This window comes from Ruditapes philippinarum, unplaced genomic scaffold, assembly GCF_026571515.1.
Source record: "Ruditapes philippinarum isolate M1 unplaced genomic scaffold, ASM2657151v2 ctg2087_1_1_1_1, whole genome shotgun sequence".
In the NCBI taxonomy this organism is placed as follows: domain Eukaryota; kingdom Metazoa; phylum Mollusca; class Bivalvia; order Venerida; family Veneridae; genus Ruditapes; species Ruditapes philippinarum.
In genome coordinates this window covers 72,268-86,696 of record NW_026853355.1, presented here as the reverse complement: position 1 = coordinate 86,696, position 14,429 = coordinate 72,268, and the positions used below count along the sequence as shown (strand labels likewise).

The 14,429-nt window shown below is 33.5% G+C and overlaps 1 protein-coding gene and 1 long non-coding RNA gene across 6 annotated transcripts in view; one reads left to right on the top strand and one right to left on the bottom strand.

The window, feature by feature from the left end:
- Positions 1-1,630: 1,630 nt before the first annotated feature.
- LOC132736607 (SNF-related serine/threonine-protein kinase-like) overlaps positions 1,631-14,429 on the top strand; it is a 44,872-nt gene continuing 32,073 nt past the window's right edge. For 3 of the 5 annotated variants that reach the window (XM_060723768.1, XM_060723769.1, XM_060723767.1), the window contains exons 1-2: positions 1,631-2,373; positions 13,379-13,520. In XM_060723768.1, the coding sequence (XP_060579751.1) occupies positions 1,734-2,373; positions 13,379-13,520 (782 nt within the window). In that variant the 5' untranslated portion in view covers positions 1,631-1,733. The remainder of the gene's footprint in view (positions 2,374-13,378; positions 13,521-14,429) is intronic. The other 2 variants (XM_060723771.1, XM_060723770.1) reach the window with 1 other exon arrangement.
- On the bottom strand, positions 6,840-8,747 carry LOC132736609 (uncharacterized). Its single transcript, XR_009626599.1, has 3 exons — positions 8,202-8,747; positions 7,799-7,959; positions 6,840-7,591 (listed from the first exon to the last, which is right to left on the bottom strand). It is a non-coding gene; the product is annotated as an uncharacterized LOC132736609 (long non-coding RNA).

Sequence of the window (14,429 nt, the reverse complement as noted above, 5' to 3'; positions counted from 1 at the left end):
ACATGCATCCTCTGTAAAACACTTGAACACATAGTTGCCTCTCAACTATCCTATCACTTTACCACCCACAACATACTCTTTGATCTTCAGCATGGATTCAGAGTAAGACGATCATGTGAGACATAACTCATTGAACTTACTGATTACCTTGTGAACAGCCTTTCAAATGGCAAACAAACAGATCTCATACTACTTGACTTCTCTAAAGCTTTCGATAAAGTAAACCAGCTTAAACTCTTAGATACCTTTCAAGAACATGGTGTTTGTCCTCAACTTTTAAACTGGATACAGTCCTTCCTTATTGGCCGTAGACAGACAGTAGTTGTGGATAGTGACTGCTCATCTGAAGTTCCAGTTACCTCTGGAGTGCCCCAAGGCTCTGTCCTAGGGCCCCTTTGTTTCCTTCTATATATCAACAAGCTACCATCTTCTGTATTTAAATCCCAAGTCAGATTATTTGCAGACGACACTGCTGTATACCTAACCATCAATTCCTCCTCAGACCCCCCAACTCTCCAACATGATCAAGACAATATGGTTCTGTGGGAGAAGCAGTGGGACATGGAGTTTTTACCCTTCAAAATGTCAAGTCATCCATATCACCAAAAATAAAACCATAATTAAACACAAATATATGCTCCATGGCCAAGTCATAGAGTCTGTTACAAATGCTAAATATCTCGGACTAGATCTATCTGCTGACCTTAAATTTAATACACATATATCTCGAATAACTTCCAATGCAAACAGATCCCTTGGCTTTATTAAAAGAAATGTTATTACTAAAAATGAGAATGTGAAAGAACTAGCATACAAGTCCCTGGTCCGGCCACATGTTGAATATGCCTCAACTATTTGGTCTCCTTACACTAAAACCAATATTGACAAAGTTGAGATGAACCAGAGGCGTGCAATAAGATGGGTTAAAAGGGATTACTCCCCTCACTCTAGTGCCACAGCCATGCAGGAAGAACTGGGCTGGCGATCCCTTGAACATCGCAGATTTGACTGTAGACTGATAATGTTTTATAAGATATATCATAAACAGGTTGCAATTAATCTCCCAACTTATGTTCAAACCCCACATAGATTAACCAGACATATGCACCCCTTATCCCTACGCCAAATACAGGTATCCTCCGACTACCATAAGTACTCTTTCTTCCCTCATAGCATTATACTATGGAATAATCTTCCTAGTAACATTGCCACCCTGCCCAACTTCAGTCAGTTCAAACAGGCAGTGGTGGATTTGCAGTACTAGTCTTACTCCCAGTGTTTTTAAACTATTTTGTTTCTTATCATCTTGTTTCACTATTAACATTTTAACCATGACTACAATACATTTTCAGTCATGTCAATGTTTAACATTTCTCGGACATATGGCATTTCCGCCTTTAACACTCGTAAGAGGGGTTGGCAGTATCCAGAGATAGATAGATAGATACTGACTAAAGTTTTGTAGAAATTGAGTCACGAAAGACAACAAAAACAGTACTCTACACGTATTTCGAACTCCTCACAGTGATTACCTCCCTTCGCAGAGCGCAGGAGATTGCACGTATTTTGAATTACCTCCCCTGAAAACATGTCCATTCAACTTGCATCACGTGGGACAACGTCATGCGCAAGAATGGTGCGCCAGTGGATTTGTGTACATTGAAAGTTTGTAATGGAAGTGTCAAATTGTATTTGGAACACATAAATGAATTAATACTAGGATAATCCAGAAAATGGGGGATAAAGCGAATAGCAACACTCGACAGAGGGCTTCCATCATGCCTCACAGGAAGCTAAGAAGTGATTTTGATGGGAAAATAGCAGGATTATACGATCTTGAAGAAACAATTGGTGAAGGCCATTTTGCAGTCGTGAAACTAGCAAGACATGTATTTACGGGTGAAAAAGTAGCTGTTAAAGTGATTGATAAGACTAAGTTAGATGATATTTCAAAAGCTCATTTATTTCAAGAAGTTCGTTGTATGAAATTAGTGCAACATCCGAACGTTGTTCGGTTATATGAAGTAATTGATACACAGACAAAATTGTATTTGATTCTGGAACTTGGGGATGGTGGTGACATGTATGATTATATCATGAAACATGAAAAGGGAATTGAAGAAAATAAAGCTAGACTTTACTTTAGACAAATTGTTGAAGCAATATCCTACTGTCATAGACTTCATGTTGTTCACCGTGATCTGAAACCGGAAAATGTTGTCTTCTTTAAGAAATTAGAGCTGGTAAAACTGACTGATTTTGGTTTTAGTAATATGTTTAATCCTGGAAACAAATTGGAAACTTCATGTGGATCTCTTGCTTATTCAGCTCCAGAAATTCTTCTTGGTGATTCATATGATGCTCAAGCAGTTGGTGGGTATTTAACATTGTCTTAATTTGGAAAAGACTTAATCATTTATTCATCATTGTTGATTAGAAAATATTGTGTAACAATTCTTACAAATTAGTTACTAGTAACTAATGGTGTTGCCAATAATACTTAAATGCATTCAAATAGCTGCTTATTAACGTTGCTGGTTTCTGTACAGACTTTACAAAAGCATGTGAAGATAATGGTATAGTTGCAATCAACGCCAATGTAACAGTCTAAATAAAATAAACCACTTAAAGTAGTTCCCTTGCTTGGTGCTGATCAGCACTGAAAGGGAAACACTGGCCTTCATGTGTCTTTGTGTCACATACCTTCGTGATGATGGATTCTATCAGGAATGAGGTGTAAGAGTGATTAATTTAAGTTGGAACTTGGAAAAACTTCCTTCACAATCGATCTTAAATAAATTTGTATAAACTAAATAAAATTTATAAGCCATAGAAGGAATTAATTCATCCTTAACATGTTGGCAGCAAATAGTTCTACCCATGTGACCAGTGCAGACCCAGATCAACATAAAAAGTTCTTTCTGGTCATTGTGAGTGTGACACAGTCTGCAATGTTCATTTTTCAGTCAGTACAGAAGAATTATGAATGGTTTTGTTATGACTGAAAGATGGTCAAGTTTATATAAGATATTAAAGGAGTTTCACTGAGGAAAAACATAAAATCTGTAAGACCATACAAAGTTACATTGATCTGATCAACAGAGGCACTCAAAACTGAAATATATGATAAAAGATAAGCATTTGAAGATTAATTGAAAATTAATATTTAGTTTGATTCTAAGACCAAGCCTTGAAACACCTTTATTAGGACATTTGCAAAATAAGATTGATTATAATTACAGGGCTCAAGCTAGGTTCAAAATTTAGGGAGAAGTCACTGCTCCCTCCAGCTGCTTTAGGGAGAAGTGGGGAGACTTTAGGGAGAAGTGAGGAGATTCATTTATCGATGTTTGTTGTATGTTATCGCAATTATGTTGACTCAATGTACATATCTTATAAAATGAATTGGATTTGTGTTACAACAGAATATTCAATTTTAATTTAAAAGTAGTTTGAAACAAGTAATAAGAATGAGTATCATGTAATGCAACCATTGCATTAAATGAAGATAAAAAAGCCATAGTTGATTCCTATCATGGATCATATCATGGGTGGATTAACAGTTATTCCCTTCTGATTTACTATTAAAAAGCTTGCGCCGGACATTGTATTCATATTTACTTATGTTGTAAAGAATATGAAAGTAGATAACGAAAGAAACTATCTTTAATTTAACTTCATTTGTAATAAATACAGTGTAATACGCCGTCAATTTTATCAAATTTAACTCGTTGACAAAAAAGGTTAACATAACTTTCATTTAAAATTACCGTTACAGTTATATGTCGAGCGGTCCTCTTAATTCTGACAATCATTGATAGTGAAAATTTAATTGACGTTTGATCCGTCCATCATAAATAATTGTTATGGGTAGTTGTATGTTAGCGATTTAATGATTGTTTTAATAATGTCACCTCGATTAAAACGTGAATTACGATTGGTTTCTCGCACGTATTGGAAATCTCGCCGTGGGCGGAGTCTAATTGTTCCTTGAGTGTCTGTTAATTAGACTTTTATGACATGTTGGTAAACAAACAGATTAATGACATTTCGCGTTGATTGAGATGCATGACTGTCCCTTTTTCCGGCGGCAAGGGTAAACAAAGCAAACACACACTGTGACACATGTTATTCACAGTTATTGTTATTGTTGGTAATTTTCAATAATGGATCAATAAAATCGGGCGACTTCATCTTCGCCCACTAGCTCGAGCCCTGAGTTACTCGAGTGATGGAGTCTAGAGCAAATGATCCAAAATTAATTTTGAACAGCATTTAATGGTATTCCGTATTGTAGACTTCCAGCAAATGATATATAAAAATCTTGAAAACATTCAAGTCCTGTCCTGTCAAAAAGCTTCAGTGGAGTCCCTTTAAGCAAGATTAGGGTTAAGATATTGTAATCTGCTAACGCTGTCCAATGTAAGTTTGAATCTTAAAAGGATTGTTTTTCTGATTATTTAGAAAAAGGAAGGTAAATTATCTTAAATAAGATTTAAACAAGACCATTATTTAATCGGCATACTTATTTATACATGTATATAGAGTTGTACTATACGTTATTTGCAATATTTTGTAACAAAATGGGAATCATTGAAAGTTAATGTGCTGTCACATGTTAGAATGTTTATTCTCAATTGAACATGAAAATATCAAGACCTTATCACTTCTTGGTCACCTTTTGTTCTAATAAAGTTTATAAACCTTTCATTGTATTTTTTTGGAGGAAAGGAAAGAAAATCAGCGTTCTTCAGTCTTGGTTTGAATATATTAATGCAATATATTAACATTAAATTTTCCATGATGAACAAATAAATTTACACAATGAGCAGACAGATAGCCTATGAAAGCTTAAATTACTATTGGCATCTTTTACCAGTTACTTCAACACTTAGTATTACTCTTTCTTTGTACCAATTTTCTTCTTTTATAGTTTTAACAATTATAATTGTTTTCAAATGGAAAAAAAGTTGCATGCTTGCAAAAAAATTTAAGGTTGCAATTAATGAATTAAAGTATCTCAGATTATGAGATAGGCTTGCTCATGTTCTTTCAATAATCCAGTTTTATATCGGTAGTGTTATTCACAGTACTATGTACACTTGTTAAAACATTTTAAGAAAGAAATAGATTTTAATAGTATTGTTTCTCACAAATCCATCAGTGAAGGTACTTTAAGTACTTATTTAAATCCTTTAATACTCGGGGGTCATGATATCATTTTGTATACAAAGATGATAATCTGTCATATCCATGTAAATACAGTAAGTTAATCTTAAGGCAGATTACATGTATGTGCCTATTTTTAAATTGATCTAGAGATTATTTCTATTACCTAGTATTAGACAATATTGGGTTTTCTTGGATTTATTTAGATACTAATCAGGTCATTAAACTCTTTGAAATTTGCATATATATGCAGTGGTATGTCAAGAAAACTGTTTTATATTTCTTAAGTCATTATCAGTCGTACTTTTTGCCAGCCCAGTATTTACAAAATGTTAATGGCACTGTGTCACATCACAAAAAAAATCAATAAATATATTGATTCTAGACTAACCTTTAGCTATCAAAAGCTATATTTTGAGTTTGTATGCCTTATCCTAAAATAAAAACAAAATTAAATTTAAATCATTACAAATTACAAAAAAATATCATCGATGATCGGTGATATATTTAGTTACACAGGCCATTTATATCAAGTGATAATATGACCACAACTTCCGTCTCATGTAACACAATGACTGGGGAAAATTGAAATGATTAAAATACTGTTTTATACTGAAAAGATAAAATAAGACAGCTACTTCCTATTATTGTTACATAGCGTTAATTTGGTTTTACTTCCACATTTTTGAAAAATAATATTTCATAAAGCAAACTGGTTTGTTTGTCAATGTTTGGCCTTCAATTCTATTACATGTACTTTAACCATTTAATTTTAGGTAGGCCACTTTAACCCAGTTAAGTAAATATTTAAACAAAGAATGTTTGATGTAGTCAAAATTTTCAGTTCAATCTATATATGATAAGTATTTGTTATTTGATTATTAAGAAGGTAGCTTGCTTTCAATGTAATTAACTCAAATATAAGGAGACACGAAGGACCATTGCTCATTACCTTGAAATATTACATTAACTGACAAGAATAAAATGAAAACTTCAAAAGGCAAATGTATACATTTATATTTATTTATAAGTTCATGTCATGATGATGTCACATGGCATTGTCACATAACATATGAAATCAATGAAGCAAAGTGGTTGTCTCTCAACCCCGGAAATGTGGATTCGAGCCCTACTTTGGTCATGACTCTGTTTCTTTATATGACACCAGAACTGGAAGTGGTAAGTTCCAGGTAGTGAACTTAATGAGGGATTCAAATAAGCTTTATTCTTAACTGAGCTTAAATAAATATGTTTAAACTTTACCAAATTCTAATACATCAAGTAAGTAATAATTTAATTATTAATTTATTTGAGTATATATTTAGTACAACACACTTTTTCATCCATTCATTATTTTCCTATGAGCATCTTATAATGGAAAATTAACTAATTTTTTATAATTATAAATCATCTAATCAATAACATGGCATGGTCTATCATTAGATAGTAATTTAATTTAATTAAATCACTGACCCTTGAGTACACTGTACATATATGGCCATCAGGACTATCATATTGTTGTGCATCTGAACTCAAATCATGCAATTTTGTGTGATAATGCTCTTTAAATAATTTAACATCCCTAATATTCCTGATTGATGATTTTGATTAAGTGCCCAAAATAAAATGGTGAGCATGCATTTTACCTCATGTTATATCCCAGGCCACATTTAAAAAAGTCTTTGTTTGCTGTCTCCCGACCCTACTTTTTAGAGTTGGGTAGGTAGGTAGGGATTTTTTTTTTTTTTTTTTAGAAATACATACATGTTTTTGGTTTGATTCTGTTTGTTGGAAAAAACGGTTTAATAAAAATGCGAATAAAATTTTTTAAAATTGATATATCCTACTTTTTATTTCAGTTTGTATATCTTTCAATTAGTCAATACAAGAAGTATAGTTCTTTTTAATAACAATACATGTAACAAAAGCAAAATTTCGAACATTCACCCAACATGTGAGAGGATGACTAAAACACACAAATATACTCAAATATATTATGCAAAATAACTACTGAACAACAAAAGGCATCATTATACATCAACAGTTTGAAGTCTGCTTACATTTTATTTTCACTGAAATGAATAGTTAGTAACACATCCAGAAAAACAACTTCAAACACTAAGCAACTTCAGACAAGTAAACAGTTAAGCCACAGTATACCAACAAAATTTAGGTTCACAGTATTCATTTTTCATAGGACATCTATGGGGAATGTTTTTCTTGTGGACATTGATGCATTGCTCATAAACTGGAAGTACAATCCTAAACTTTGTTAACAGTTCTGGATTTCTCTGTGCTTCTGGCTCATCACAATGGGCACAAATATCTGGTCGTCCAATGTTGGAGGCACAGTAAGGGAACTCCATGTTAGATTGGCATGACATCTGCAGTCATACAAACACTCTCCCTTGCAGAGCATCTCCTATGAAAACAGACAGAAGGCTAGACTTAAAGCAATACAGATTTTGCCAAAAATGCAATTATTTTAACATTTTTAATTATACAAACACCATGGGAAATATGTAAGAAAGAATAAAATCAGGTTTCTACTTTCAGTTGATTATTAAAAACATTTTGACATCACTATTTCAAGAAAATAAGCACAACAATGTGCAATACCAATACTAACCATCAACTGTAATGACTGAAACACAGTTGTAATCAAATTTCTCAAGGTTGTGTTTTAGAGATCATGTTTCACTGTCAATTTATTCTTGGAGTAAATACACCTTAGTTTATCCGCATTCAGTGCCTTGCATTTTGAGCCACTAGAAGACTATTCTTAAAGCCCTGCAATAATGAGAAAATGTGATAAACGAGTGCTGAAATGGTTCAAATACTAAGATAGGTGGTACTGAAAACAATAAGATTAGTGCATTTGCTGGTTGAAGAAAATGATTATTAAATAAATACTGGTACTTATAAATGAATGAGTACATACAAAAAACTTTATTTATTTTCAAAAACTTTATTTTAAATCGATTACATGAGCACTCAGTAAGTTTTTAACCCAAACCAGTATTTAAGCATACCGTAAGAACGTCCGATTTTTTTCGGGTAAAAATCCTCGACGTCATTCAACAGATCGGCCCATGCCCAGACAAATTCATTCTCGTGGAGGTTATTTTTCAACAAAGTTGAATAAACGTAATAATAAATGTTGACGAGATGATAAAATACTTGTCTTCTTGAAGATCTTCTTACTTTCGTTTTGCAAAATTGTAACGGATGTGTACACAATCAACTTTTACCCGGCGGTACTTGATAGTCGATACACGTGACGAATAATACGCGGGAACCAGAATACTACACGCCGTTATTGAACGGATATCGGTAAAAATATGCGGCACCAAAAAAAAAAAAAAAAAATGGTCGGCGAGAGCAAATAAAATTTTTCGGAGCGCAGCGTTTTTTTAGGGTCGGTCGGGAGACAGCAAACAAAGCTATTTTTAGCTCGACTTTTCTATGAAAAGGGGAGCTATCCTACTCGCCCCGGCGTCGGCGTTAGCGTTGGCGTCACACCTTGGTTAAGTTTTTCGTACCACCCCACTTTATTTCAGAAGTATTACAAGTATGGCTTTGAAACTTACCATACTTGTTCACCATCATAACCTCCATCTACAGACAAGAGTACATAACTCTGTCAAGGTTTTTGACAGAATTATGGCCCTTTTTTGACTTAGAAAGTGTATTGAGCTTGGTTAAGTTTTTTGTACCACCTCACTTTATTTCAAAACCATTGGAGGTATTGCTTTGAAACTGACCATACTTGTTTACCATCACGACCTTCATCAACAGACAAGAGGACATAACTCTGTCAAGGTTTTTGACAGAATTATGCCCCTTTTTGACTTAGAAAATACATTGAATATGGGTAAAATCCACTTATTGCCTTAACCCTTTGAGATATTGCTTTGAAACTTTTAATGCTATTTCACATCATTACCCCCATCTGTACGCAAGAGAAGGTAACTCTGTCAAGGATTTGTTTTAAAAATTAAGGCCTTTTATCGACTTAGAATCTTGGTTAAGTTTTTAGTACCAGTCCACTTTTTGACTGAACTGTTTGAGATATTAATTTGAAAGTTGGAATACTTGTTTACCATCATGGTCCCAAAACATGGGCAGGAGAAGGTAATTCTGTTAAGGATTTTATTTGAATTATGGCCCTTTTTGACTTAGAAACTCAGTTAAGATTTTCATTCTTGTCCACTTGTTGACTTAACCATTTGAGATATTACTTTGGAAGTTGGAGTTCTTATGTGCCATCATGAGACCTATCTGTAAGCAAGAGAAGATAACTCTGTGAAAATGTTTCTTGATTTGTACTTAGAAATTCCTAGTTAAAGTCTTGTGTGCCCTTAACTGTCAAAGTTTTGTTTTATAGGCAAGCACTAAAAAAGTCGAGCGCGCTGTCCTTCTGACAGCTCTTGTTAATTTAGGCCCCAACAACCTTAGAGGAGGATATAGATTTGCCCATGTGTGTTTTTCGGCAGTAACACATTAGTCTTATATTAATAATCTGTGTAAATATTGAAATGATAATTAAGAGCATCTCTTTAATAGGTTCTCAAGTTTTCACACATGTTACAATATAATAACATTTCTTACTAAGTGCTAAAATTGAAAATAAACAATATAACATTTTGTGTAAATAATTTTTTTTCTTCTTTCAAAAGATGGTTTTTAGACATGCATAAAATATAATTTTTGATTTACTTGCCGTGCATTGTATGTACAGAGTACATGTATATTTAAAACATTAAATTGATTCAACTTCTCAAGACTAACAACTCAGTCTGACCTCCATATTACCAAAACTGGAAACTGACTGTATCTGCAAGGCACATCTGAAAAAACTGATAAGAAAAATTTACGTACAGTTCTTATAGTGAAGATAACTTTTAGAGGAAGTGATGTTCATTTCAATAACAAATTGTTGATATATTTATTAATGTCAAGTTGTTTGGTTTTTTTTTAAAGAAATTTACATTATTACATCAAAGTAATAGTGTGAAGGTGGCTTAAGGTACATACAGCCATCTTTCAATCTCTACACTGTGACTTTAATTAATATCTCTATATGTTCTTTACACTTGGCATAGCTAGTATCAAGAATTGTGATTAATATCACTGACTTGTACGTCATGTATACTTTATATAATACATTTTGTATTTTTAGCTCACCTGTCACAAAGTGACAGGGTGAGCTTTTGTGATCGCTTTTCGTCCGGCGTCCGTCCGTCCGTCCGTCCGTCGTCCGTCCGTCGTCCGTCCGTAAACTTTTGCTTTAAATGACATCTCCTCATAAACCACTGAGCCAATTTCATCCAAACTTCACAGGAATGTTCCTTTGGTGGTCACCTTTAAAAATTGTTCAAAGAATTTAATTCCATGCAGAACTCTGGTTGCCATGGCAACCGAAAGAAAAATCTTTAAATATCTTCTTTTAAACAACCCTAAGAGCTAGAGCTTAGATATTTGGCATGAAACATCTTCTAATGAGTGTCTACCAAGTTTGTTCAAATAAAAGCCCTGGGGTCAAAATTGGCCCCGCCCCGGGGGGTCATTGATTTTCCCTATATGCATATAGTAAAAACTTAAAAGATCTTCTTTTAAAGAACTGTAAGAGCTAGAGCTAAGATTTTTGGCATGGAACATCTTCTAGTGAGTGTCTACCAAGTTTGTTCAAATAAAAGCCCTGGGGTCAAAATTGGCCCCGCCCCGGGGGTCATTGATTTTCCCTATATGCATATAGTAAACACTTAAAAAATCTTCCTTTAAAGAACTGTAAGAGCTAGAGCTTAGATATTTGGCATGAAACATCTTCTAGTGAATGTCTACCAAGTGTGTTCAAATAAAAGCCCTGGGGTCAAAATTGGCCCCGCCCCAGGGGGTCATTGATTTTCCCTATATGCATAAAGTAAAAACTTAAAAAATCTTCTTTTAAAGAACCCAAAGAGCTAGAGCTTAGATATTTGGCATGAAACATCTTCTAGTGAATGTCTACCAAGTTTGTTCAAATAAAAGCCCTGGGGTCAAAATTGGCCCCGCCCTGGGGGGTAATTGATTTTCCCTATATGCATATAGTTTAAACTTAAAAAATCTTCTTTTAAAGAACCGTAAGAGCTAGAGCTTAGATATTTGGCATAAAACATCTTCTAGTAAATGTCTACCAAGTTTGTTCAAATAAAAGCCCTGGGGTCAAATTGGCCCCGCCCCAGGGGGTCATTGATTTTCCCTATATGCATATAGTAAAAACTTAAAAAATCTTCTTTTAAAGAACTGTAAGAGCTAAAGCTTATATATTTGGCATGAAACATCTTCTAGTGAATGTCTACCAAGTTTGTTCAAATAAAACCCCTGGGGTCAAATTGGCCCCTCCCCAGGGGTCATTGATTTTCCTTATATGCATATAGTAAAAACTTATAAAATCTTCTTTTAAAGAACCCAAAGAGCTAGAGCTAAGATATTTAGCATGAGACATGTTCTAATGGGTGTCTACCAAGTATGTTCAAATAAAAGCCCTGGGTCAAAACTGGCCCCGCCCCGGGGGTCATTGATTTTCCTTATATACATAGCAAAAACTTAAAAATCTTCTTTGAAAAAACCCAAATAACTAGAGTTTAGATATTAAGCATGCAACATCTTTAAGTAAATATCTACAAAGTTTGTTCAAATAAAAGCCCAGGGGTCAAAACTGGCCCTGCCCGAGGGGTGTCATTGTTTTTTACTCTATGTGTATAGTAAAAACTTAAAAAATCTTCTTTTAAAAAACCCAATGAGCTAGAACTTAGATGTTTTGCATGAAACATCTTCTTATGGGTGTCTACCAAGTCTGTTCAAATAAACAAATAAAAGCCCTTGGGTAAAAATTGGGCCTGGGGGGGGGCTATATACAGGTGAGCGACCTCAGGGCCATCATGGCCCTCTTGTTTAATGTAATATTATCAGTTCATAAGTGACAAACAGACAAAGTCACTATAAACTGAATAAAACACTGTTGTCAGATATGCTGAATTCTAAATGCAAACAATGCACGCTATAAGCATATAATACCATATTATACAAACAAGCTGCAAAGGAATGTAGAAACTAAAGAATGAGTACTTGCATATGCATAGCAATGTTGATCAGCAGATGTTACATTGATTTCATAATTCCAGATTAGTATTGATCTATTTGTATGAGTCAGCAAGAATGTAGTTTAAGGTGAGAATGTAATTAAGATATAGATTATTTTCATTGTTCAGGTAGTTTAACTAATGATTTAAAAATATACATTTTAGTTAGAGAATGCCTTTCGGTCAGGTAAATAAGCATTGGCGTGAAGATTTATGAGGCCAAGGCCATGCCATTAAGATATATAGATTATTTTCATTGTTCTTGTTTTTTAACAAATGTTTTATAATTGCAAAAAACATTTTTGTTAAAGAACAGTCCGGTAAATAAGCACTGGAGTAGCTTTAAGAGGCTCAGGTCATAGTTTTTTTTATTTAGGAAAAGCTCAAGATTATTAAGATTTATAAATATAAAAATGAATTGGAAGAGAATTTGTCCTTAAAAGTAGTGCCTTGACGGTGTACTTAGTAATACATGTAAACTATATAATTTTGCTCCTGCTAAGCGCAGTTTTGCTAAAACAACAAAAGAAATGACACAAAATGTGACATGTAGGCTGGTAATTATATTGACCTTCTTTATGTAATTAATCTGAAGACACTTCTAAATTGTTAATTTTCATTCAAAATTCTATATTAATAAAGCTAATAAGCTTTTCCATGAATGAAATTGCTGGATCAATCAGTAAATTACAGGGTGACATTGATGTTAGAAGCATCTAGTTAACATTTGATTTCTACATGTACATTTATCAAGTAGTATAATAGCATATTTTGTCAAACTTGGACCTAACTTCTCTTGACAGAAAATAATATGCCATACACAGGTTCAAACAAACAAACAAACTTAAATTGTGCAAGTCACTGGACTTAAAAATAAGAAGTAGGCATATAAAATGATAAGGATGTAAACTTACCTAAGTAGTTAAGACTGTTAGATAGGAGTGAATGTTGTAGCAGAGACTATAACATAGCTGACTTTAATAATGATAATGTATACCATATTCTTATCTTAGTTTTTACATACATTTAACAAGGAAAATGCTATGTCACACATGTACATACATTGACAGTACTTTATATTTCAGATATATGGAGTCTAGGTGTAATCTTGTTCATGTTGGTGTGTGGTAAACCACCTTTCCAGGAAGTGAATGACAGTGAGACGCTAACTATGATTATGGATTGTAAATACCAGTTCCCACCTCATGTCTCACAGTCTTGTAGAGAGTAAGAATATATTTATATTTACACAAGGTGACGTTCTTCCTAATCTATTACTTTGAACCAGAATTAAACATAACAAAGATCAGGGTGTCCATTTGACCCTTGAAATGACCCTTTGACCCAAGCTTGATTTGACCCTCAGGATTTTAACTGGAGGGTCAAATTTTGTTAAAATCATGGGGATTTTGCCTTGTAGTCGGTAAAACTTAGTCAAAATGACCCTCAGGATTTATTAGCTAGTGAACACCCTGAATGATTCTATAGGCTTGTTGAAGCCTTAAATTTGTGTGATGAACATGTCCTATAAAATATTTAACCTTGAACTGTCCATTGTTCATTTAAGGGAATACACAATCATGTTCTAAAAAATCTTTTGAAATTGAGCTGTTGGCAGTATGACCAGACTGCATGCTTATACAAAATGTTCAGGCTGTACAGATGGTATCAGAAAATTGATATTGTTGTTAGCAGTCTGAATAAGCTTAGATAATTGTAAAAACCATAAGCAGTCTGTAAGTGATAATATTCAAATGTATTCATTATGAATATTAAATTAAATGGATGAACTTACCAAACTTACTTAAGATACAATAAGTAAAAAGAAAAAATTGCACATCACTTACTTTTAAAAAGTAAGTGATGAAATGTTATTTTGATAAGCCTTTGTGTGTCATTTGTATTAGACTTGAATGCCATATAAGAATTATTAAAGTACAGGGCTTTCAATTGACATAGGTATCTTAGTATTGAGTCGTGAAAGTCAGGCTTCAAGTTTTATCATTATGTTACTGTATCATAATTATAATACTGCACATTTGTAACATCAATTTTTATTGGATAATCATGATGTTTGATAAACGCTATATACAAAGTTTATGCAGATAATGAATTAATTTTCATTGTAAAGAAAGA